Raw genomic sequence first — 19,867 nt, 5'->3', positions numbered from 1 at the left:
AAACACTAGCTTCCTGCCCGTGACCGCCACTCAAGCTCATGGCAGCACTCGCAGTAGGAGTCGCATTCCCACCTTTAGCCTTACGCTTGCTAAGCACACTCTTAAATGCTCCCAGCCACCGTGCCAGGCTCTCCTCGTCAAGCGCACAAAAGCGGTAATTGCGCTCCTCGTTTATGATCTGCATGCAAGAGGTCTTGCTCCGGCTGATAGGATCAATCTCCACCACGTCGATGATGGTGCTGAAGGGTAGGATGAGCATGGCCGTATACTCCGAGTCGTTTTTGTACAGGGCTATGGCTTTCGGCCGTAGCACCATCCAGACCTTCTTCCAAGATCGCACACCGGTTGCTGACTTGAGGAGGAAGATGTAGCCGTGGTAGACGACGCGTTCGGGATCGGAATTGGGGCTGTAGGGTGTGTTGCTGGGTTTGAAGCTGCCGTAGATGTCATGTGCGCTGCCGATGCCGGACACTTGGCTTGCGTTTCGCGCTCCCATTGATGGCCGGTTTTGGTACCCGTATACAGAGTGCTGCGGCTGGGTCGAACTTGTCGATGGTCGCGGATCGGTCGCTAACGACAAATTAGACAACCGCGCTGCAGGGGTAAAGTCTGAGAAGTCGGAGTAGGATCCATGCTCCGCTCCAGAGTAGTCCACTTGTGAAGGTCTTCTACCACTGACTGCGCTGGCGGAACTGACACCCGTGTTGCCACGATCTCTTTGCCGCGGTAACGAGTGTATCGTCCCCAACGACTCGAAGTCCGAAGAGCTGTATCCGCCTCTGTCGTCCGGTCCGGAAGCGATAGCATCTATGCTTCGCTCGAAGCCACGGTATACGGTCGTCGCACCACCCGGACTAGCAAGGTACATCTCCTCTTCCTCTTCGTCCATGTGGGCCTCGCGTCGTACCAATTCCACCCATTCTTGTGCCTCCTGCTCATTCTGCGCTTCCAAATGGAAGTTCCTGGCCGGTGTGAAGACGCCGAAGACGAACTTTCCCTGCCGCTTGGGGTCTTTCCGCCGCGCGACCGCGGTGACGTCTGACAGGTTGATTTGATGCCTCAACTTGGACTCGGAGCTATCTCGGTATATAGAGAGCAAGTTCGGTCGAAGCACAATGTAAATGGGTTTCCATGCCTGCGTACATGTCTCAGCCGTGCTTCGTTCTGGGTTGGGATTGTCGCGTACCCACCTTCGTCTTCCTTGTTCGTTTCAGAACTTGTCCTGATTTGATGATTCTGTCGAAGACAAAGCTGCCATTCTGCGTCACGGGTGACATTGTGTCCAGCTTGAGATTGGCATTGCGCAGACTCTCGGCTGGTGGAGGAAGTTGTATGCTTTGGAGCGGAGACAATGCGTTGTTGTGATGGACTGCCTGCGAGTGCGCCTGCGGTTGCGCTGCTATGTTGGCCATGGCAACTCAACGTATGGTAGCGCGCGCGCAACGGTTCTATACCATCGATGTACTTGTTGATGCGCCAACGGTTGATGAAGCTTCATATATTCCGCGACGATTTGGCCCAGTCGATCTCGAAGTGCAGCTGTGTTACTGCAGGAAAAGGGAAGCGCAATCCGGTACGGGAATGCCGGGGATCCAAAGATGTAGGTTGAGTCGCTGTCGCATGCCTCACCAAGACTTGAGTCGGGGACGAGTGGGGCGAGCCAAGCCATGCAAGTGAATGTGACTTGCATGACTGACTCGCCTCATGACAAGACTTCATGTTCTCCGTCTGTGCCAACTGATGCAACCCCGAAGTATTCGCTCGATATTGATAAGCATAACCTAAGATGCCAGTCGTGGTGGCAGAAAAGCTTGTGAAGCTGCAACAGAAGGGCGAAGGCATCAGAAACGTTAGTTGAATGTCATTGAAATTCGATCGCATACTGATGCATCGGCAGCTAATGTATGCTAGATCTGTATATTGGCTCACGTCGTAAGCACTACATCTCATGGAGCGAGAACGTCCATTGATCTATTGCCTTAGGACCATGGAAAGACCTCCTTGACGGACGCTCTGATTGCCACCAATGGAATCATCTCACCCAAGCTGGCGGGCAAGATCCGTTACCTGGACTCAAGACCAGATGAACAACTGCGAGGTATTACCATGGAATCGTCTGCCATCTCATTGTACTTCTCACTGTTACGACGGAGCGCACCAGAAGCCCAGCCGGAGCAGAAGGAATTCTTGATTAACCTGATTGACTCACCGGGCCACATTGACTTCAGCTCTGAGGTATCCACAGCGTCACGGTTGTGCGATGGTGCACTTGTTTTGGTGGATGCTGTCGAAGGTGTCTGCTCACAGACTGTGACAGTCTTGCGGCAGACGTGGACGGAGAAGCTGAAGCCTTTGCTCATCATCAACAAGATGGATCGCTTAATCACGGAACTAAAGCTGAGCCCTAGCGAAGCATACACGCATCTCAGCAAGTTGCTCGAGCAGGTCAACGCTGTCATGGGCAGCTTTGCGCTTGGCGAGCGTATGGAAGATGACCTTCGGTGGCGGGAGCGCATTGATGAAAAGGTCAGCGCTGCTGTTGCAGCCCGGGATCAATCAGACGCGGATGTCGCTAACGGCGGGCCCAGAGGTCGGGCCGCCAGCCTTGCTGAGGATGAGGAAGGCTTGGTCACCTCGAGCACTCCTGCAGAGTATGAGGAAAAAGAGGATGAAGACATCTACTTCGAACCGGAGCGTAACAACGTGATATTCAGCTCCGCAATCGATGGATGGGCGTTCACTCCTCGGCAGTTTGCAGGCTTGTACGAAAAGAAGCTTGGCATCAAGCGACACGTCCTAGAGAAGGTGCTCTGGGGTGACTTCTACCTCGACCCGAAGACGAAGCGTGTGCTAGGTCCTAAGCACCTGAAAGGAAGACATCTGAAGCCCATGTTCGTGCAGCTGGTCCTGGAACAGATCTGGGCTGCCTACGAAGCCACGATGGGCGGACCCAACAACAGGGGCGACCCAGCGCTGGTAGATAAGATTACAAAGAGCCTCAACATCAGCATACCAGCACACATCATGCGGTCGAAAGATCCGAAGGCTTTGTTAAGTGCTGTGTTCGCCGCGTGGCTACCACTCTCGACAGCGGTGCTTGTATCCGTGACGGAGCAGCTACCGAGTCCATCCGCTGCGCAAGCAACACGAATACCTGCCTTGTTGGCAGCGTCTCCAGGCAGCGACCATATCGAGGGCAAGGTCAGAGATGCCATGATTCATTCGAACGCTAAGCTTGGCGAGCCGGTTGTGGCATACGTGAGTAAGATGATCTCAATACCGGAAAGCGAACTACCAGCGAACAAGCGACGAGGCGGCATGCTCAGTGCGGAGGAAGCCAGAGAGTTAGGTCGCAAGAAGCGAGCTGAAATCGCAAGGGCGCAAGCGCAAGCTAACGGTGAGGCCGAATTAGCCTCTGTCACGGATGCATTGAGCACTGCCGCGATAGGAGATGAGAGTGAGGTCAATGGCGGCAATGACGAGTCGGAGCAGAAGGAGGATCCTGAGCACCTGATAGGCTTCGCTCGCCTACTCTCCGGTACGCTCACGGTAGGTGACGAGGTATATGTCCTGCCGCCAAAGTTCACCCCAGCGAGACCGCACGCGCACCCGTTACCGAGAAAGGTCACCATTACCGCGCTGTACCTGCTGATGGGCCGGAGTTTGGAGTCGCTCAACTCGGTTCCTGCAGGAAACGTCGTCGGTATCGCGGGCCTGGAAGGCGCCATACTCAAGTCGGGTACAATATGCTCGCAACTAGACGGTGCGCCGAACCTATCATCTACGACGGCCATCTCCACCAATGCGCCGATCGTGCGGGTGGCACTCGAACCGGCGTACCCTGGGGACCTGAATAAGATGATCCAAGGTCTTCGTCTGCTTGAGCAAGCCGATCCTGCGGTGGCATACGAGCAGTTGGAGAGCGGCGAACATGTCATTCTTACAGCCGGCGAACTACACCTTGAGCGGTGCCTCAAGGACCTCAGGGAGCGTTTCGCGAAATGCGACATCCAAGCCGGCGAAGCCATCGTCCCGTATCGGGAGAGCATAGTCAAGGCTGAAGAGATGAACCCACCGAGGGATCCAGCGCTTGGTAGGGGCACGGTGGAGGGTATGACTGTTAGCAAACAGATCACCATCAAGCTACGCGTCAGGCCGTTGCCAGCGCCAGTAACGGAGTTTCTGGTCAAGCATACTGGCGCCGTCAAGCGATTGTACTCGGAACGGAAAGCACAGGAGGAGGAACGAAGCACCAGCGGTGGTGCGAATGGCGGTGATCATGGTGACGAGCCGGAAGAGGTCGGCGAGCAGGAAGTCGAGGCTGAGGATACTACAGCAGAAGGCGGCCAGAACCTGTCCATGTCTGAGTTCCGGCAAAAGCTGGCTGACGCCTTTGCGGAAGAGAAGGGGGAGAAGGACGTATGGAAGGGTGTCGTTGAACATATAGCCGCCTTCGGCCCACGGCGTGTAGGGCCTAACATACTGATTGACATGACAGAGGGCGCAGCGTGCGGGAGATTGTGAGTGGCCCCCAAACCTCCCACTCTGGCACAACGCTAATCATCTTACAGCTTGCGCGAACACCACGAAGCATTGCCGGATCAGCACACTGATACCGCGAAACACACGGCTACCTTCGCTGACAAGGTGACGTACGCTTTCCAGCTCGCCACTTATCAGGGACCGCTGTGTAACGAGCCCATGCAAGGCGTCGCCGTCTTTCTCGACGAAATCTGCATTAACGCCTCGGACGAAGAAGCTGCGCAAAACATGGGTCGCCTCACTGGCGAGATCATACGGACGACACGGGAAAGTATTCGGCATGGCTTCCTCGACTGGTCGCCTCGCATACTACTGGCTATGTACAGCTGCGAGATTCAAGCATCCGCGGAAGTGCTGGGCCGCGTGTACGGTGTCATTAGCCGGCGTGGTGGACGCATTGTGTCAGAGTCGCTGCTTGAGCCGAGCACAAACTTCACAATCCTAGCGCTGCTGCCGGTGGCGGAGTCATTCGGCTTCAGCGATGAGATCCGGCAAAGAACTTCTGGCTTCGCGGCGCCGCAGCTGGTATTTGAGGGGTTTGAGATGCTGGACGAGGATCCCTTTTGGGTGCCGACTACTGAGGAGGAGCTGGAAGACCTAGGTGAGAAGGCGGATAAGGAGAATGTCGCGAGGCGCTATGTGGACAAAGTGCGGGAGCGGAAAGGCTTGACGGTCAAGAGGAAGGTTGTGGAGAGTGCTGAGAAGCAGAAGACACTGAAACGGTAACCAACGCAATGTTTCTTCAGGATCGAGGAGCATGCTGGCTCCCGTTAATACAACAGCTCTCTTACTCGGTGCCTGCCTGTTCAAGGAAGACAGCTCCCATGCTTCTGTTCGCTACGAAAGCGTTCCATAACTGAGTAGTCCGCCAAAGTTTCCACGCCACCCAGTTGCGGCTCGTGACAACGTTATAACGACAAGACATAGGCATGTCGCACCTCATTAGCCACTAACCAACACATCCACCGTCTCAACCGTCACCGATCGATCCTTCGTCTCAATCAATCACCCATGATGAACGAGCATACCTCCTCGTGCAAGTCCGCCGCGGTCTGGTCGAACCCGTAGTCCCTCTTTGTCTTCATGGGTCTCGCCAGCCTCAAACTGCGAGCATCGTCGAGATCCTTCCGGGTCAGTGGACGGGCGGGTTGGACGCGCAGCTGATAGGACAATAAGACGGCGTTCTCAATACCCATTCCATGCCAGAATTTGGTCCACTCGGTGTTGAAGCGAACCTCATAGCCACCGATCGCGTGGAATGTACCGTTGTTGCAGTGAATGACGTCCCTCAGACCGGCCAGTCCGGTACGCGGGCGCCACTGATATTCGGCGTGATACATCCAGCAGACCGATATCGATAATTAGAGCTTTGCATTCGCCAATCTTGTCAGCCCCGACTTTTGCAATCCAATGTCGAAGCACTGCAATCGGATTGATCGAACTGACTCCGACGGTACATTCAAAATCGTCTTCGAAAACGCTTAGATGGATCGTGAGCGTATTGAGCGTGAACACGATATTGCCAGCCTCCCAGCGTATTTGACGGCAGATATTTGTGAGCTCAAGCGGTGATCGTCCGCCCAGGAATGTGTAGTCCGATAGTCGCGTGAGTGGGGAAACGTCGACGTGTATACCTCGGGGTTCGTAGCAGACATAGTTATAGATCCGCACTCGAAGCTCAGGCGGCAGCCTCAGCAGTGGCGAATCGGCATTCGTGAACGACTTCTGCAAATCGGATTGCGCCGATCAGTAGTGTAGGTCAGCAGTGCCTTGGAAATAGCATACTCGCAAGATTCACCATACTGCCATCACTCGTCCTGATAAAGTTGGCGTTGACGTTGTCGACGTTGTCATCCATGGCTGTCGTGCTGCGTCGGCGTGCACATGCTGCTGTCGACCTAATCCGTCCATAAACACCAGCTCAAATGGAAGAAGGGGCGACTGACCGGCTGCACCGACAACTCGGGTACTTGCACGTAGATGGTTGGTATATCACGTCCCGCGCACTGCTCGAGCCGCCTTGACCCGATCACCAGTTTCCCGCCCTGCCTGCCCGCCTGTCAGCGTGCCCGATTGCGTAAACCTGCCTAGAACAAGCAGTCTTACCTTCAACCAATGGTGCGCGGAGACGATTCGGTGTAGCCGTGGGTGTTTGTCGTTCGTGTCAAAGAGGGTTCACGACAACGTACTTGCGGGTTTATCTTTCATGCAAAGAAGCAAGCTGCCTGCCTGCCTGCTCACTCGCCTATACCGCCTGGAAGAAGCAGTCTTACCTTCGTTCAATGATCGACCCGATGGTTCGGTCCGTCAGACAGCATTGGTGATCCGCGCCGATAATGCCCCTGGAAAGCATGCGTGAGTGTGATATTTCTTAAAATCGAGAGCAAGCTGAAGGCGAAAGTCACGGAGTATCCCGGCACTAGCGTGATAATTCGGTCCTGTGGTGGTCACGGCCGGCAATCGTGCAATGAGATTGAGTCTCTGTAAGCTCCAGCTGCATACCAGGACACCGGTGTCGGCAGGGGCGATCTCCACTGCTCGGCCGCATCAGCAGCGACCAAACCATTGCTGCACTCTCGCAGCCTTTCTTCACCAAGCGACAATATCCCCAGCATTCCACTCCTGCCGCATTATCATGAGCACCACTCTCCACGCAACAGCCTAAGTACGGGCGTGACTTGTCCCGCCGCTTCTTACCGCCAAGCCCATGCCCAGCTACAAAGCCTGTCTCATCGGCACCCAACCCACTGCCATGTACCCCAAGCTTCTCAACCGCCTACCCTACTCCTGTCAGACAGCGACGTCTTCCATGTCAATCCGCTGTCATACCATACTGCCAAAGGTGAGTCAAGAGTCCTCCATCGTAGTCGAGAACCGAACATGAGCAAGATCGCAATCCCAATCTAATTTCACGTTATCTTCCGCTGCAATCGCTTCCGGATTCCGCTCGAGGCACGTAATCCAAGTTAGTACACTCGATCCACCTCCCTTCCACCGCCGCAAGGAACGACGTCCTTGCACGCCACTTCTACATCCGACTCGAGGCGTCAGGTGGACCGTGTGCTTGGGGAACATTCCGAGAAAAAGCAGGCCGTCGTGGCGGATGACGGGCTTGGAAAATGGGGCGCCTGGCAGTCCCTACGACAGTGTTCCACGGTGCCGTTTCTGAACCTCCCCGAGCGGCTCGAAGTTTCATCGTGCGTATCGAGATCCCACAGGTCAGCACGCGGATCTACCCGAGGTTGTCGGTATACCGACTGATGTGAGCCAAGCGAAGCCAAGCCTTGGGATTGATAGGAAGATCATGTGTCCATCCGTCCGTCCGCCGTCGCCTTTCTGGTGAAATTCGTTTGCCGGTGTAGTCGCATTCCCCCACAGCGTCGGAATTATGGTCAGAGTGTTCAGTGGCAAAGATCATACGGCGAGTCTTCGCGTGTGAACCTGGCGGCACGCCAATGTGAGTGCGAGGGAGGCGTCTCCAGTCGCTGTGTCAGAGAACATCCGTAACCGATTTGCAAGCGGACGCCGTCCGGTACAGTCAAGACACAATCGGATATCCAGTTCCGTAGCTCTGGTGGCAGGCTCATGGATGGATACCGACTGCCCTCGAGCGGAGTATTGACATCTGCGAGTTCGATGTCAGTATGCATTCGCTATGCTCTTTGAGCTCGTTCACATAATAGACGGCTTGCCATCTGTACCCGTATGCCGCAGCCTTAAACGGGCAACCCCGGTGAAGACCAGTCGTAGGAGTGGGTTGTTTGCGGTACGGGAAGAGGTTGATGCTTCAGTGAAGGGCGCCAGAACTTTAGATGGTGTTGCAAGGCAGTGTTCGGCGGCAGCACGTGACATCCTTCGATGAAAGTGGATGGAGTGGACTGATGTCAGGGCTTGCATGAGCGGGCCTGATCAGTCGCCGCATTCTCTTCTCAGGTCATCGCCCATCAAACCGCACGTCCTTGCACTTTCGTCGTCATCTCCCTACTCACACTGGCATCCGGGCATGAGATGAAACGTGAGGATATTCTCGCAAAGGAGTGTGGGAAATGCTTGCCCGAGCAATCTTCATTCACTCACTCACTCATTCAGAAAATTCCAGACTTCAACCTCGCAACTCAGCCCTCGCCCCGATCTCCCGCCCCTTCCTCTTCTCCCCCATCACCACCACCACCACTCCTCCTCCTCCTCCCCGCACTCCCATCCAAAACAAACGGCCCCGCATCATTCCGCGGCGTCATGGGCCCCAAATCCCCCAACCCGCCCATCGCCGCCGCAAAAGCCGCATGACTCGTCGGTGTCGTGCTGCGCGCCGCGTCCATCAGTAACCCCGCGTCCCCTTCTCCGCCCATATCCACGTCGTTTCCCCGGGCGACGATATTGACCGGTTGGGAGGAGCCGATCCGGAGCGAGTCCGGTAGCGGCAGGCTGGTTTGGGGAGTGAAGAGGGTGCGGCGATGGTCCGTCGGATTCGTCAGGCTTGTGAGGGGTTGCAGCGAGGTGCGGTCGAGGAGGTCGGCGAGTTCTTGGTCGGTGATGTTGCCACTTCTGTCGTGACGCTGGGGGACTCCTCGTTCGTCAGTTGCGTTGCCGGCTGTTTGCGTACCGTCCGTGTCTTCTCTTCTCCCTTCGTTCCGTTGCCGCTCCTGCTCCGACCGCGCACCCTCTCCTACTATTTCCGCCCCCGCCTCCACGTCTCCCCCAGCCCCGACCTCATCCTCTCCCTCCATCCCCTCAAACAACCCATCTTCTCCCTCCTCCTCTTCCTCCACTTCTTCAGGCGGCTCAACATCCGCCTCCAAATCCGTCATAAGCCGACAATTCGGACACAAAAAGCTATCGCTCTTGGCCAACAGATTCCTCACGCACTTATAATGCCACACATGACTGCACGGGGCGACGAAAAGCGCCTGGCAGGGCGCAACGGGGTTAAGGCAGATGCTGCACTCGCTGCTGCTGTTGACGCTGCCCGCGTCGCTGTCGCGCTTACTTTTCCCCGGGCCAGCACCGTTCTGCGCGTCGTTGCCGTCGCGGCGCGTACGCTTGAGCAGTCGTTTGTGCGCGGTGGTGTTGTAAGCGTTGAGGCTTTTCTGCCAGCCGCGGTTGCATTCGATGCGGATTTTGACGCAGCGGAAGATGACTTCCTCGCCTCCCTTGAAGTCGATACCGAGCTGGACGGTGTCGCCATCGTTGACCTCGAAAGGTCTGCTCTCCTGGCCCGGTGGCGAAAGACGGACATGATTGAGAAATGTTCCGGAACTGGACTTGACATCCTTGATATACCACTGCCCGTTCGTACACCAGAACTCGCAGTGCCGGCGCGAGACGACTTTGGATTTGAATCCGACGGGTAAGTTGCTGGGATCGCCACCGCCTTGGATTTGGGAGAGGGTGTTGTCGCGTTCGCTGAAGCGGCCGACGCGCACGATGGCGGTGGGGTGTTTGAGGGTGCGGGAGGTGGCGGGGAAGTGGAGGGAGGGGCGGGAGGAGTGGATGTCGCTGTGCGGGGTGAAGCGGATGGAGGGGGAGGGGTCTTTGGAGGGGGTTCCTTCTTTCCCTGTCAGAGAGGATGATGCTGCTGCTTCTGGCGTGTTGGTGGAGATCTCCGCTGAGCTCGAGGATGGGGCGGCGGTGGTTGTGGTGGCTGTCGGGCCGAATGCCGTTGCCGATCGGCTTCGCGCCATGCCTGCGCTTGGCTCGGGTGCGGCGGACTCGATGGAGGTGGAGGTTGGGTTGTTCGATTCGCGAACGAGTCCGCTGCGGCCTTGGACCGTAGGCAGCCACCCGTTCTCGCCGTTTTGAATGCCTGACGTGTTGCCTGTCGTTCCTTCCGCTGCAAGTGGTGCTCCCGCTCCTGCCGCCCGCGGACTCGAAGTCGGACTGCTCCCCACCGGACTCGTGGTGGCCCGTCGTAATTGTGGCGCTTCGGCCCGCGAAGACGACGACGACAAATTTGGGTGCAAGTGGTTGTGGGTATACGTTCGTAAGTAGCTCAGTCCGCGCAGCCTGCTGGGCCGGGTGGGGGAAGTGGGCGTTGCGCTGGAGGTGGTGGTGTGGAGGGTGGCCGTGGCCGGTGAAGCAGAGCCCAGCATTCCTATTCCGCGTGCAATATGCTCCTCTGAATGTGACAAGCTTCTATGTGTATGTCGGTATTTCTACAGCTGAGGCGTAGCGCTGCGACTGCGTCACCGCGCAGAGCTGTCCTCGAGGGTCCCGGGGCGCTTATCAATCGTGTCAAACGCCCAATCGTCTCGGGAGCATGCAAACACCACCAAATTTCACAGTGCCAAATGAAACGAGCATCAATCAATCAATCAGCGCAATCAACGCAAGGTTATGAATGTCTTGGGGTGGAGTGGAGGTGGAAGAGATATCGCATCAGCCGCCGCCGCCGCCCACTTTCCCCTCGACTCGAGTTCGAGATCGGCGGCGGTTTGGTCTGGGCTTCGGCTGCCGACAACCGAGTGCTGACTGAGCGGATAAAGTCTAGAGTGACGGAAAGATACCTCAACGCCGCTTACAGATAACGGCTCGATATTGTAAGATTTTGAGACGCTGTTCGAGCATGCGATAATGTGAAGCAACAATATCTTTATCCGTCGTATGTGGATACTGTAATGCTCGCCAAGAGGGTATAGATGTAGACACGTGAGGTCGCGTGCTACGGCTTCGGCAGTGGCTCTCCCGAAAGTCTGAACCCTTACCGTTACATGTACTTTCCACTGAAACTGTGCGCATGTGCTTCATGCAGACAACGTACAGCTTCGACCATCTACCACTCCACCCGCCCGCACGGCCACGATGAAGAGGACGTTGTCATTACCCCGCCATCTCCTCTCCCGCAACGCCGCATCATCCACCCGAGCTGCGAATCGCGTGCGACGATATGCCACCGTCACCACCACCACACCTCCTGTACGAGATCCGGCGGAGCTGGACCAGGTAACCACTCTCCCAAATGGCATTCGCGTCGCCACCGAAGCGCTGCCGGGATCCTTCTCCGGCATCGGCGTCTATGTCGATGCCGGTTCGCGATACGAGAGCGATGCCCTACGCGGCGTCTCCCACATCATCGACCGCTTAGCCTTCAAGTCCACCGCCAAGCGATCCGCAGACGAGATGCTGGAGAAGATGGAGATGCTTGGCGGGAATATCCAATGTGCCTCGTCACGGGAGAGCCTGATGTACCAGTCCGCGACGTTCAACAGCGCCGTCCCGGACACCATCGCGTTGCTAGCCGAGACCATCCGCGAGCCCCAAATCACCGAGGAAGAAGTGGAGCGGCAACTCGAGACGGCCGACTACGAGATTGGTGAGATCTGGGGGAAGCCGGAGCTCATCCTGCCCGAGCTGGTGCACATGGCCGCCTACAAGGATAACACCCTCGGCAACCCGCTATTATGCCCCAAAGAGCGCTTGCAAAGCATCGACCGAAGAACCATCGAAGCATACCGCAAAGCCTTCTTCCGTCCGGAACGAATAGTCGTCGCCTTCGCCGGCGTCGACCACCACGAAGCCATCAAACTCACCGAGCACTACTTTGGCGACATGAAAGACCCCCAACAACCCACCACCACGACATCCGACTCCTCCCAACAACTCAACCCCCCCTACCCCACCTCCCAACTCCCACCCCAAAAGGACTCCCGCCTCATGTCCAAAATCCCCTTTCTCAAAAACCTCTCCACCTCCACCCACCGCTCCGCCACCCACGTCTCCCCCCTCGACCCCGCATCCATCATTCCGCACCCCCTCGACCAACCAATCCCCTACAACCAACCCTCCCACTACACAGGCGGCTACCTCACCCTGCCCCCACTCCCCATCCCGCCCTCCCCCACCCTCCCCCGCCTCTCCCACATCCACCTCGCCTTCGAATCCCTCCCCATCAGCAGCCCGGACATCTACGCCCTCGCCACGCTGCAAACACTCCTCGGCGGGGGCGGCTCCTTTTCCGCGGGCGGGCCGGGAAAGGGGATGTACTCGCGCTTGTACACGAACGTGCTGAATCAGTACGGGTGGGTGGAGAACTGCGTGGCGTTCAATCACGCGTACACGGATTCCGGCCTGTTCGGCATTTCGGCGGCGTGTGGGACGGGGTACGTGATGCGCATGCTCGACACCATCGCCCGCGAACTCTCCCTCCTCTCCGCCGAGACGGGCCTGGGCCGCCTCAGCGACGGCGAAGTCAAGCGCGCCAAGAACCAGCTCCGCTCCTCCTTACTCATGAACCTCGAGTCGCGCATGGTGGAACTCGAGGATCTGGGCCGCCAGGTGCAAGTCCACGGCCGCCGCATCCCCGTCACGGAAATGGTGGCGCATATCGAGGCGGTCACCGTCGCGGATTTGCGGAGGGTGGCGCGGCGGGTGTTTGGCGGGGAAGTGAGGAATGTCGGGGTCGGGAGTGGGGCGCCGACGGTGGTGGTGCAGCAGGGGGAGGAGGAGGGGGTCAGGATGAAGGAGATTGCGTGGGGGGAGGTGCAGGAGAGGATTGCGCGGTGGGGGTTGGGGAGGCGGTGAGATGTAGGATTGCAGTAGAGGGGGGTTAGGGTGTATGATGGGTTCTTTTGCTGTAGTGACGGACAGCTGGGTGGGTAAATTGATGGGGTGTATGGATGGATGGCATAGCGATGGCGCAAGAGGGGGTTTGTAAGATACGCTACACTCTACTCGGAGCGGCTCTCGCTCCTCGTGAACAGAATGTTATGATTGCGCAGCACCAGCGACGTACATTCTGCTTTTCCGCTTTCGAGAATAAGAGAGGTACTGTCTCGGTGGTCCCTCAACAGGCTCCTGTTTATACCAATCGCTGCCTGTTGAAATTGATCGCTTCGAAAAGAAGGGTTGGTGCTCTCCATATCCCTCTCTTCCCGATGCAGACAACGATCGATCGTTACAGACGCTGTATACGGGCTCAGACTCTGAGAATGGGAACCGCGACTAGGAAGATGGTGCACTGGGTCTGGATATAAATCTTGCCTAATATGTACGATATTTTTGGCTTCATTAAGTACATACGGCCATAGGTCGCAGAGAATAGAGGATCCCGTCCGCTCTCCTGTACTTAAGCTGCGAACCGGTGGATTAGTACTGCGGTGGGTGACCACGTGGGAATACCCGCTGCTGTATGTTTTGCTTTTCCTTGTCTCTGTTCGGACTTTCGGAAGTTTTTCACGAGCTTGAAGCTTGGTCGATGTTCCGGCGGGCGGGGAGGCGGGCTTTGGAAGGTTGGCAACATGATTTTTTGCATGGTCTGTAGACATTGACGCGGCGTAGCGAGGATGAGCGGGGAGGCGGCGGATCCGAGTGCGGCATTGGAGTAGGGAGGATGTGGAGGGGCGTGGGCTTGTGAGATGGCACAGATTGAGAGGGAGGGGATCGTGTAGTAGTGCTGTTGGGTATAGGGAGGAGGTTGGCCGGCTTTCAGCGGAATTAGCCAAGGACTGTTTGTTGGTAAGATGATTTTTCGATGTGAAGGCCTTGAGGCAACGCGTCGACCCGAGTAGGAGAGTCCAAGAACTGGGAACAGTACACGTCTCTTCCCCTCATAGTCATCCCCAGGAGGATAGCCTTCTGTCTCGAGCACAGGCGAACGAAGAGGTTGCACTTTACGAGTCACGGTGATAAATTCTGACCGCGAAGTTCCGGAGGATGGCTGGATAGCATAGTACTGTCGCTATGTGCACAGGCCGGGTTTGCATGGCCCAGAAAGCCGAGATACGTTGTCTGGTCGGCGAGGGGGTTAGCGTCAATGTTCAGGATATAGTAGTACAGGGTGAGGAGGATAGAGGGGTGTGTGAGCGAGCTTGTGGATGATGTAGACGGTGAGCGTATTTGTCATGATCTCGAAGTAGGCCCTGGATCAGCCGTTGACGTCGGGCAAGATGTCCCGTCGTATTGTAAATACGTAGCCTTGGTAGACTTGATACGCCGCACCACTCACTCCTTCTCGATCTTGACTTTGTTCTTGTCTACAAGCCGTTAGTTCAGTCCAACCACACAATAGCTCAATGCTCGCGCGTGACTTTCTGCAAACTTACAAAACGCAACATGATCCTTGATATTCATCGCCTTCTCGAGCGGCTCGGGATAGTACCAAGCCGCGTTCTCGAGCGCCTTACCATTCACGTTGATGGTGTAGTAATGGCTCGTGCCCTTCCAGTAACAGTGGGTCGTGTGATCGGTCGGCGTCATGGTGGCAGAGAAGTCCTTGATGCTATCTGGTGGGAAGTAGACGTTGCCTTCGACGAACTCGTACTTGTCAGTTTCGGCAATGACGGTGCCGTCGACTGTTGCTTTGGCGTGCATCTTGGTTGAGGCTAGATGGGGACGGGTGGTGGAAGCTCGTTGCTGCTTGTGCAGATGTTGTGGGAGCGCGAAGCTGAGATAAGGCAAGAGTCTGAAGTTGTAACACTGAAGTCTTAGCTCGCCTGACCACAGGTGTATCGGTGTCGCCTTCAACGGTATTTCATCCACAACTACCTCATGTTGCCGCTCAAGTCGAGGTAGTATGATTTGTCATCCACGAGCTGTGAGCTGACGGAATGCGAGCCGGCGAAAGGTTCGGCCGATCCGTCACAATTGTAGGTCGGCACGGAGTATTACATGGCCACTCGCGGAGTGCCCTATGCGCTCAACCGCAGTGACATCCAGCGTCTTTCGAAGAACGACAGGAGTTAAGGTGCTCATTCACCCCGGACATCCTGGGATGAGGCACAGGTCTCCCGTTGCCGTAGCTTACTGAGAGTCTTCTTGTGCGCTTTGCTGTTCACATGCTGCTCCCATTGCTGCGGCACCACACAGGTAACATTGCAGGCGTCGCAGTGACGCTTCTTCCACTCCTCGGGAGCCGCCGAGATATCAAAAGCTCGCTTCGGCTTCAGAAGCTCCGCCGCTGCAGGCAAGACTTGCTCCGCCGAAGGCATGTCACAGCCGTGCAGAAAGAGCTGAGTAAGCTCGCGAGCGGGCTCGACTACGGTTTCCGAAAAGTTTTTGACGTTGGAGCCATCGACCACGTAGATGCTGTCAAGCGCGTTGGCGTTGAGCAATGAGAGTAGCAGCTTGATGCGGATCCACCGAAGCTGACGCTTGGCATATTGTCTTGTAGCGACTCTGGTCTTCTCGAGCGCCTCGAGCCTTAGCTGTTCGAGCTCCTTGGCAGTCGCGAGACCCAAGTCGAGGGCATGGGCGTAGTCTTTGAACTCCTTGTAGCCGATACTGACCCAAATGCCCCTCGTTTCATCCACTGTCCTTCCAACAGCAAGCTCCGCCTCAGAATAGGTGTCGAGAGTGTGGACCTCCTCAAGCAAACCAGCGTCAAACATCTTGTCAACTCGACGATCCAGTCGTTCACGTAACACATTCGGCTCTGCGTGGAGCCAGAATATGAGGATCTGAAAGCGCGTTCTACCAACGTCCAAGCCCTCTGCGTCTCCATCTGGAGAGTCGTGTTGGTCGGCCGTGTTTGACCGGCGTGTTCTTTGCTCAGCATAGGTTTCAGATGCTTTCTTCCCGGTCTTGAGGAAGATCTCAAGGCTGCGCTGGATCTTTCGTCTGTCCCGTGGGTGCCAACGCTCAGCCATTGCAGGATCAACTCTTCTTAGCTGATCCAGGAGAACTTCCGTGGGTTGCTCCAGGAGCGGCAAGCGATCGTGACCACTATCCTCGCTATCACTCACGTGTCTCGCAATCGTTCGATCTCCATCAGCCAGCCGGTCATGGAACAGTAGGCTCTGCGTGTAGTAGTGCGTGCCGCCGACGAGAATCGGTAGCTTTCCTCTTGCTCTGATCTCCTCAATGACGCCTAATGCCTGCTTGACGAATGTGCCAACTACCCATGTAGGCTCATGCAGACCAATGCAGCCCAGTAGATGGTGAGGTATGCCTTGTTGCTCCTCGAGCGTAATCTTGTTGGTTATGATGGGAAGCCCAGCATAAAGCTGCATAGCATCTCCGTTAATGATTTCGCCATTGTGTCTTTTCGCCAGCTCGACGGCTAGCTAGCTGGTATGATTAGCACCGAGGATGCGGTTGTGCGAGGAAGTGAAAGCATACTTGCGATTTGCCAGTTCCTGTTGCGCCAACGATGGCAATGAGAGGCTCTCGAGGAGGGTTGTGTATCATGGTGCCGATTGCGCGTCTGACACCAGCAAAACGAAGCATTAAAGTCGACGGCGTGACCCTCGCATGAACACAAATGATGCGCAACGTATTCCGCAGAGACGTGCAAGTCACGGACAATAATGTGGGTTCTACGTGAAGTTCTCACGCTTGGATCGCGGAAGGGTTCAGACTGCATGCGATTACAATAACGTCCATTAGTTGACATCCACCTCATGATGATTACCGCATCGTTATCCACTTGACACTAATAAGGCCATGGCGACGGGGCCAACGATCGAGGTGAAGAACCTCAGCTTCACCTTCCCCGACAGCACCTCTGGTCTCCTTGACATCGCCCTTGACCTACCAGGCGGCTCACGAACTCTGCTCATCGGCGGTAAGATTGACCCTCGTGTTAAATAAAGAACATGAAATGCTAAATCCACAAGAGCGAATGGCGCCGGTAAGACCACCCTGTTACGCCTCCTTTCTGGCAAACGTATGGCACCAGGAGGAACAATTTCCGTGGCCGGCATCGACCCTTTCGCCACGGGACTAGAAGGCGTAACGTATCTGGGACTTGAGTGGGTGCTGAACCCCATCGTTCGTACGGACATCGCTGTACCGGAGCTATTAAAGTCTGTAGGCGGCGACCACTATCCCAACCGTCGCGATGAGCTCGTGCAGATCCTCGATGTAGACCTCAGCTGGCATTTGCACGCTGTATCCGACGGCGAGCGTCGACGCGTACAGCTCTGCATGGGCCTCTTGCGGCCCTGGCGTGTCCTACTCCTCGACGAAATCACCGTGGATCTCGACCTGCTAAGCCGACATAACTTCCTCACCTTCCTCAAGCGAGAAACGGAGACGCGAAGTTGTACCATTGTTTATGCGACGCACATCCTCGACAACCTTGCTGCTTGGCCTACGCACTTGGTGCACATGGCTCAGGGCAAGGTGAAGAAGTGGGGCGCCATGGAGTCCTTCACCGTACCGGAGGTGGGCGACGGCGTCGAAGGCAACAGTCGCCTGGGCCAGCTGGTACTGCAGTGGCTGCGTGAGGATCTAAGTGAGAGGGGTCCACGCAACGGACAGTCTGCGGAAGGCAAGACTTATGAAAATTTGGAGGGCAAAGGTGGTTACGGTGCCGAGACAAAGTGAGCTCGGTGAGGCGCGCTTGTCGACTGCCGTTTCAACACGCAAGGGAAGCCCTGGGAGAGATTTTAACATTGGCAGCGCTCCTCGAGGTTATACCACTATGTCCTACACTATTTATGTGCTACTGAAAGCGACCGAGGCTTCCGTGTCTCCTTCGTAGGCTGCCGTGCCGGCGAGCTAACAGCGCGACAGCTCCAATTGAGACTGCCGCTTGTGGTGAGGACGTTGAAGTGTTCTGTGTTCCGCAATCAGATGGACACTGCCCTGCGACGCTGCGGGCGCAAGAAGCCGCGGTCACTCTGCTCTTGAACTTTGCCAAAGCTCGCTCTACGAGAACTGCCTCCCGTCCCACCTAGACTGCTATTTGATGATGCACTGTCACTCCTTCTGCTAGTCGGGTTACCGCTACGCTCGTGAGATTGCTCAATAGCAGCGCCAGCAGCCACACTGTCCCTAAGGTAAAAGTTGGGAGCGGGCCAATCCCAGATGTGCATCGTCTGAAGCGCGGCGTATTCCATGATCCGGTGAGGAGCTTTGAACGCAGGCGCTCATGGATTGAGGCTGCGATCCGCTGGAGAGGGTAAGCGAATTGGGACGTAGTATGTGGACGAGCCATCTTGGTCGGCTTGCTAAGCGTCTCCATTTGTTGTTGCGGTTCTAGGATTGATGAAAAGGATGGTCAGCTATGTTTCAGACAATCACAGTGGAGTGTACACATTGCTTTGCTTACTTCTTCTGCAACCACTCATCTGCGCTCCTGAACATTTTGCGAGCTGATTCCGGTACAGCGTCAGTAGACTGTACACCAAAATTTACAGCACCTGAAGATCGATGAGTGAAAGAGTCAGCTGTGTCACAGACGCTCGCAAAGGGTTCCATTCATGCTGCTTACCCCAGAGCTTCCATGCTCTTCTCAAGTCATCGTCAATATCCTCGACATAGTTGAACCACTTTCTAACGTCGCCACGTTTGGAAGGTTCTTGAGACAGTTCATCCAGGTAGCTCTTAACAACAAGCGACAGACCCAAGTCCGGTTCGCGGGTGAATGGCAGGCTTGCTGCTAGGTCCGTAATTTGCTTCGGCGAGACTTGTCGGCTCGCGTCTCCGGAGGTGAAGATGGCGCACGCATGCATCTCGAGTAAGCCACGCAAGCTCGAGCGCACAACTGCCGCCATCTGATGGAACGCGAGTAAGTGGCGAGACAGAGGCCCGGTGTAGCCAATTTCGCGGTGATGGAAGAGGCCCAGACAAGCAACGCGGCTGATAAGAAGTGTGTTCGCTTTGTCGGACTCGGAACCGCGTAGAGGCTGTCCGGAGAACTGCGGGACCGGGAAATTCAGCTGATTGTTGAGCACTTGCAAGCGGAGAAGCTCAAACGCCATATAAATGGCTTCTTCAGTCTCCGCAGAGACTTGATCGAAACTGTCTCGTGCACGGTTGAGCGCAGCGAGCAGCGCTTGACCCCACTTCGACAGATTGTGATCAGCCTTGATGTAGTCGCGGTCTCGCAAGAATCGGAAGACAGCGTTGCCTAGCAGCTCTGTAAGCGAAGACAGTTCGTCGCCCTCTTTGCGTGGAGTCTTGGTCTTCTCCGCCATCCCAGTTCCAGAAAGAAGACGGATAGTGGCCTATGAGCAGGACGGTCAGCTCCGTGCGAACAACCACAACGAGATCCAAACATCGCCTCTGCTTACCGCAAGTGGGTGCGATACAGCTTCGGTGGAACCAAAGACGCGGTCATTGACAAGCCATGTCTTGTCAATGGCGTCCAGCCTGTCCTTAACAAGCAGCTGTTTCCTAACAAGAAGTAGGTAGGGCGGTCAGCTACGCCTTGACGGTTACGCAGGGAGCTTACGCATGGCTGTACTTACCGGTCGTCGATGAACCAGAAAGTAAGGTCGACTGGGGTGTTGGGGTAGTATTGATGAAGCTGCGAGGATATTACTGCCAGTGCTTGACTTCGGAGCTCGACCAGCTTGTTCTGCACGAGGTCTCGGTAGGCTTGTGAGTTGCCGCCGTCGAGAGGCGGTGTTTCGAAGATCTGGCTGTGGGTTCGCCAGTTGAGAGT

At 56.1% G+C, this 19,867-nt stretch overlaps 10 protein-coding genes across 10 annotated transcripts; 4 read left to right on the top strand and 6 right to left on the bottom strand.

Annotated features, from left to right (window-relative positions):
• Positions 1–79: 79 nt before the first annotated feature.
• BAUCODRAFT_57236 (uncharacterized protein) lies at positions 80–1,322 on the bottom strand (the record flags this gene model as incomplete). The annotated part of the gene is made up of 4 exons (XM_007676368.1): positions 80–407; positions 516–714; positions 829–1,147; positions 1,191–1,322. Coding segments are annotated over 4 exons (978 nt in total), but the record flags the coding sequence as incomplete, so codon positions are not given.
• Positions 1,323–1,652: 330 nt separating this feature from the next.
• BAUCODRAFT_31822 (uncharacterized protein) lies at positions 1,653–5,594 on the top strand. Its single transcript, XM_007676155.1, has 3 exons — positions 1,653–1,849; positions 1,898–4,520; positions 4,572–5,594. Exons 2-3 carry the CDS (start codon positions 2,107–2,109, stop codon positions 5,266–5,268), a joined length of 3,111 nt encoding a protein of 1,036 aa, XP_007674345.1. The 5' UTR covers positions 1,653–1,849; positions 1,898–2,106; the 3' UTR covers positions 5,269–5,594.
• Positions 5,595–8,341: 2,747 nt separating this feature from the next.
• On the top strand, positions 8,342–9,241 carry BAUCODRAFT_31818 (uncharacterized protein). The gene has a single exon (XM_007676154.1). The coding sequence runs from the start codon at positions 8,551–8,553 to the stop codon at positions 8,827–8,829; it is 279 nt and encodes a 92-aa protein (XP_007674344.1). The 5' UTR covers positions 8,342–8,550; the 3' UTR covers positions 8,830–9,241.
• Positions 9,242–9,311: 70 nt separating this feature from the next.
• Positions 9,312–10,223, bottom strand: BAUCODRAFT_67140 (uncharacterized protein; the record flags this gene model as incomplete). The annotated part of the gene is made up of 1 exon (XM_007676461.1): positions 9,312–10,223. A coding segment is annotated over one exon (912 nt), but the record flags the coding sequence as incomplete, so codon positions are not given.
• Positions 10,224–11,457: 1,234 nt separating this feature from the next.
• Positions 11,458–13,059, top strand: BAUCODRAFT_55578 (uncharacterized protein; the record flags this gene model as incomplete). The annotated part of the gene is made up of 1 exon (XM_007676362.2): positions 11,458–13,059. A coding segment is annotated over one exon (1,602 nt), but the record flags the coding sequence as incomplete, so codon positions are not given.
• A 73-nt stretch (positions 13,060–13,132) lies between these two features.
• BAUCODRAFT_404627 (uncharacterized protein) lies at positions 13,133–14,161 on the bottom strand. Its single transcript, XM_007676557.1, has one exon. It carries the CDS (start codon positions 13,800–13,802, stop codon positions 13,206–13,208), a length of 597 nt encoding a protein of 198 aa, XP_007674747.1. The 5' UTR covers positions 13,803–14,161; the 3' UTR covers positions 13,133–13,205.
• Positions 14,162–14,478: 317 nt separating this feature from the next.
• BAUCODRAFT_146428 (uncharacterized protein) lies at positions 14,479–14,847 on the bottom strand (the record flags this gene model as incomplete). Its single annotated transcript, XM_007676556.1, has 2 exons — positions 14,479–14,510; positions 14,580–14,847. 2 exons carry the CDS (start codon positions 14,845–14,847, stop codon positions 14,479–14,481), a joined length of 300 nt encoding a protein of 99 aa, XP_007674746.1.
• Positions 14,848–15,224: 377 nt separating this feature from the next.
• BAUCODRAFT_146427 (uncharacterized protein) lies at positions 15,225–16,662 on the bottom strand (the record flags this gene model as incomplete). Its single annotated transcript, XM_007676555.1, has 2 exons — positions 15,225–16,538; positions 16,594–16,662. 2 exons carry the CDS (start codon positions 16,660–16,662, stop codon positions 15,225–15,227), a joined length of 1,383 nt encoding a protein of 460 aa, XP_007674745.1.
• A 240-nt stretch (positions 16,663–16,902) lies between these two features.
• Positions 16,903–17,802, top strand: BAUCODRAFT_104610 (uncharacterized protein; the record flags this gene model as incomplete). The annotated part of the gene is made up of 2 exons (XM_007676554.1): positions 16,903–17,038; positions 17,093–17,802. The coding sequence occupies exons 1-2, from the start codon at positions 16,918–16,920 to the stop codon at positions 17,800–17,802; spliced, it is 831 nt and encodes a 276-aa protein (XP_007674744.1). The 5' UTR covers positions 16,903–16,917.
• Positions 17,803–18,464: 662 nt separating this feature from the next.
• BAUCODRAFT_404806 (uncharacterized protein) lies at positions 18,465–19,596 on the bottom strand. The gene has a single exon (XM_007676553.1). It carries the CDS (start codon positions 19,395–19,397, stop codon positions 18,612–18,614), a length of 786 nt encoding a protein of 261 aa, XP_007674743.1. The 5' UTR covers positions 19,398–19,596; the 3' UTR covers positions 18,465–18,611.
• Positions 19,597–19,867: the final 271 nt, after the last annotated feature.

Source organism: Baudoinia panamericana, assembly GCF_000338955.1.
Source record: "Baudoinia panamericana UAMH 10762 unplaced genomic scaffold BAUCOscaffold_4, whole genome shotgun sequence".
Taxonomy (NCBI): Eukaryota; Fungi; Ascomycota; class Dothideomycetes; order Mycosphaerellales; family Teratosphaeriaceae; genus Baudoinia; species Baudoinia panamericana.
Note: the sequence above shows the minus strand (reverse complement) of the source record. Positions and strands in the feature narration are given on the sequence as shown.